Source organism: Vombatus ursinus, unplaced genomic scaffold (genome assembly GCF_900497805.2).
Source record: "Vombatus ursinus unplaced genomic scaffold, bare-nosed wombat genome assembly UNPS02014248.1, whole genome shotgun sequence".
NCBI classification, from domain to species: domain Eukaryota; kingdom Metazoa; phylum Chordata; class Mammalia; order Diprotodontia; family Vombatidae; genus Vombatus; species Vombatus ursinus.
Window position 1 is genome coordinate 135,143 of NW_020954026.1, and position 4,339 is coordinate 139,481.

Below are 4,339 nucleotides of genomic sequence, written 5' to 3' on the forward strand. Positions count from 1 at the left end.
GAAGCATTAAAAGAAGTAATCCAGGAAGAACTCAAATGCTTGCTATTATCTCTCAGGTTTCCTGATAAATTCATTTGTTTATTCATTTTGGTGAATTAAAAAAACATTTTAATAAATTAAGTGACAAATTAAAGTATATTATAAGATATAATATATGTATGTATATATTTGTGGATGTCTTGGTAAGGGCTCATTAGGAATACACAGTCTTGCATCCCTCAGATTTCCCATTCAGTTACTACAGGATAATCAGTTTGAATAACTACAAATAGAGAATAACTGGTGTTTATACAGCACTTTGACATTTTCAAAGCACTTTATGTATATTACCTCATTTACTCCTGAGGACAAGCTTGTGAGATAAGTTCATAGGTGTTATTATGCACATTTTCTGGAGGAGGTAGCTGGGGCTCAGAGAGGTAAGGCAACTTACCCATGGGGAAATGGCTAGTAAATTTCAGAGGTAAAGATGTTAGTCAACAAGCATTTATTCATCACTTACTGTATGACAGGCATTATTCTAAGTGTTAGGGACACAGAAAAGCTAAAACCAAGGTGCCTACTCTGCAGAATCTCACATTTTAAATGGAGAATAAGCAAATAACCATTTACATACAAACTGTATAGAGTATCAATGGAAGGAAATTTCAGAGGCGAGGGTTCTTTATTTTTAATTTGTGGAATAAAACAACTATTTCCATAATATACCATATCAAAACAACAAAAAAAAGGTGATGGTTCATCAAACTGCAAATCCACTATGTATACCTTTCTATACCTTCTAAATATACAACAAAGTAATCATGAAACTCTTTTTTTTCTTCCCCCAGAGATGCCCACTATTAGAATATATATAAAACATGTATGCACGTTGTATATAACATGTATGTATGTTATCTGTAACATGTATATGTGTTGTGTGTAGCATGTATACATGTTATTCTGTACATACTTCTTTTATCAGTTCTTTCTCTGGAAGCAGAAAGCATCTTTCTTTATATGTCCTTTATAGTTAATTTGGGCATTTTTAATAGTCAATGTAACTTATTTGTTCAAGTCATTTTTAAAATAATACTGCTATTACTATATACAATGTTCTCCTGGTTCTGCTCCTTTAATTCTTCATTATTTTATGTAGGTCTTTCATGCTTTTCTAACATCATTGAGCTCATCATTTCTTATAGCACAGTAGTATTCCATCACAATCACATACCCCAACTTGTTCAGACAAGGATTTTTATCAGATCTTTCTGACCCCAGGTCCACCAGTATTCCAACTCTGTCCTGCTGCTCTCTACATGAGCACCTTAGCCTTACATCACATTTCCCAGAACCTACCTGACAAAGGTAGATGGTATAACAAAGGGGAGAGTTGGCCAAGCCCCTTCACATGAGTATCTTGGGTGTGAAGTCTCAACCTTAATATGTACTCAATGCTTTACAAGAAACTTTTCCCTAGTCCTGCTGCTAGCTAGTCCAAAGACCTTAAATCAGAAGAGGTCATCCGTGGTCATTGCTATTGCCAGGATGGAGGCAGAGTTAGTGACCTTCCTTCCTGCTCAGTCTCAGGATGAACAACAGAAGGCAGATGAATGAGGGAGTGACTCCAGGGACTGCTGTCTCCAGGTTGGTCCCATGTCAATGAGCCCTAGTAGTGAAATACTTGGAAGTCAATAGCTGAAGTCCCAAGTTAAGCAGAATCCTTATACAAACCATGCATTTGGTACCTAATAAAAGTGGCAGAGCAAGGGTTCCAAACCTGAGTCTTCTCTCTGAAGTCCAATAATCTTTTCCCTACATCACACTACACCTTTCATGTCTAAGGATACGCTAATCCTCACAAAATTGCTTCAAGATAGAGAGCGCTGGGATTTTTATCCTTATCTTGATTTATTTTTTTGTTGATGACTTTGATTTCAGAAAGTGATAGAATAAATAATCACATAGATTAAATTTCAAAGTATGTCACATATGCATTATTTTCTGGAGAGCTGGTTCTTAACCATTTACCAACTTATCTCTGCTTTAGGAGCTGCTGTATAAGCAATGCCATTAACATCAAAGCTATATCTTCCAGGCAACTCAGGGGCTTAGTTCTTGAAGTAATAAACTGTTCAAATATTATGTAGCTGATCTTCCTGTTTCTATGAAAATTGCTACTATTGCTATGTTGCGTTTAAATGTGTACGTGGGGAGAAATTTTGGTGGCACAGTGGATAGAACACTTGACTTGGAATCAAGAGGAGTCATCTTCATGATTCAAATGGAATCTCAGTCACTTACTACCTGTGTGACCCTGGGCAAGTCTTTCAACCCTGTTTGTTCAGTTCCTCAACTGTGAAATGAGCTGGAGAGGGAAATGGGAAAACATTACAGTGACTTTGTCAAGGAAAACCCAAAATGAGGTCACAAAGAATCAGACACAACTGAATGACAACAAGAATACAACACACACATACTATTCATTTTACATAACAATCTTATAAGATAGAGGATACTATTAAGGCCCCTTAATCATAAGGAAACTAAGATTTGGACTTGCCTAGGTCTATACAACATGAAATTGACTAAGAAGATATAAATTCAAGTCTCTCCTAACCACAAATGTATGACACTTTCTACTGAATCATGTTGCCTATGAAAACGTTTGAATTACACTTCTATATGCATAAGAAAAATAGCCTGATTTGAGGGCTGGGTCCCAGAGTAGGGAATGTATAGATTGGATTTTCTCTCTAAGAAAAAGAATGATCTAATTAAAGTCTCTGTCCCCTCACAGCTTTCCTAAAAGCATTCTTGACATCTTTGTTCCTAAGACTATAAACCAGAGGGTTCAACATGGGGATGACTGTGGTGTAGAACACTGACACCCTTTTGTCTGTGTCCATGGAATGGCTTGAGCTGGGTTGGAAGTACATGAAGATGACGGTCCCATAAAATATGGACACTGCTGTGAGATGGGAAGCACAGGTGGAGAAGGCTTTCTGGCGTCCTTCAGTAGAATGGATCTTCAGGATGGTGATGAAGATTAACAAGTAAGAAGCAAAGATGACAAGAAATGGGAAAAAGGTATTCAGTGACCCTAAAATAAAGACTAGTGACTCAGTGATATGAATATCAGAGCAAGAGAGAGCTAGGAGAGGGGGAATATCACAGAAAAAGTGATGGACTATGTTGGATTTACAGAAGGAAAGGCTAAACATGTTTCCTGTGACTATGGAGGAAGTCAGAAAGCCACAGGCATATGCACCAGTGGCCAGATAGGTACATAAAGTTGATGTCATGGTGTTGGTGTAATGTAGAGGTTTGCAGATAGCTGCATGGCGATCATAGGCCATGGAGGCTAAGAGGAAACTTTCAGTAACAACAAAGGCCCCAAAGAAGAATAACTGTGCTGCACATGAATTATAAGAGATGACCTTGTCCCCTGTGAGGAGCCCAGCCATCACCTTGGGAGTAACAGCTGAGGAGTAGCTAAAATCCACCAGAGAGAGGTTACTGAGGAAAAAGTACATGGGGGTGTGGAGGCAGGATTCGCCGGAGATCAGAGCTACCATCCCCAGGTTCCCTACCAGGGTGATGAGGTAGATGAGGGTGAACATTATGAAGAGAGGAATCTGAAGCTCTGGATCATCTGTTAATCCTGTAAGGATGAACTCATTCACCTCAGATCTGTTCTCCATGGATGTCATTTGAGAGTGATGCTGTTCCCCTGCAACAAAAGTGTAACCATCAGAAAACTCTATTCTGCATGATGAATGACTCCAAGACATAAAACATTGTCGGAGACACATCTTATGTGAGGGCTAGAAATAGCAATTAAGGGGAAAAGAATATCTAGGTAGTTGTCATAGCAATAAATCCACGTCCCCAAAATTCACTCATCCATTTTCTCATAAAGAGAGAGAGAGAGGCAGAGAGACAGAGACAGAGACAGAGAGAGTGTGTGTGTGTATGTGTGTGTGTGTGTGTTTGTGTGTATGTGAGAGAGAGAGAGAGAGAGTCATTAATGTATAACTTCTCACATTGTTTAATCTACTATAAATTTAACAATACCCAAAGGGGCATTTTGTACTTCAGGAAAGGGAAGTGACTTATTCTCTTGCAAAAATAAGCATAAGAGGGGGGATCACTCTTGCTCAGGGTTTGAGAACTCGATCTTTTTCTTATTAATATCCTTTACTGTGATGAAGGAGAGAGAAATGAGGAATAAAGGAGAAGAGGGAGGAACCAAATAAGAGGAAAGTTTAAAAAAATTACAAAAAGGGAGGAGGGGATCAAAGGAAGCTGGCCAAAGTTCATTGGGATCCTGCTCAGTCCTGGAATCATAGCTTTAATG

At 38.5% G+C, this 4,339-nt stretch overlaps 1 protein-coding gene across 1 annotated transcript; it reads right to left on the reverse strand.

Annotated features, from left to right (window-relative positions):
- Positions 1 to 331: 331 nt before the first annotated feature.
- LOC114042044 (olfactory receptor 5B12-like) lies at positions 332 to 3,692 on the reverse strand. The gene is made up of 2 exons (XM_027860755.1): positions 2,781 to 3,692; positions 332 to 352 (listed from the first exon to the last, which is right to left on the reverse strand). Exons 1-2 carry the CDS (start codon positions 3,690 to 3,692, stop codon positions 332 to 334), a joined length of 933 nt encoding a protein of 310 aa, XP_027716556.1.
- Between the last annotated feature and the right edge of the window lie 647 nt (positions 3,693 to 4,339).

What these genes read in the sequence shown, in the direction of transcription:
- LOC114042044 (XM_027860755.1), bottom strand. Translation starts at nt 3,692, where the DNA reads ATGACATCCATGGAGAACAGATCTGAGGTGAATGAGTTCATCCTTACA. An exon ending in TCAAGAATGCTTTTAGGAAA is followed by an intron (nt 353 to 2,780) that starts GCTGTGAGGGGA and finishes TTATCTCACAAG; the next exon opens with CTTGTCCTCAGGAGTAAATG.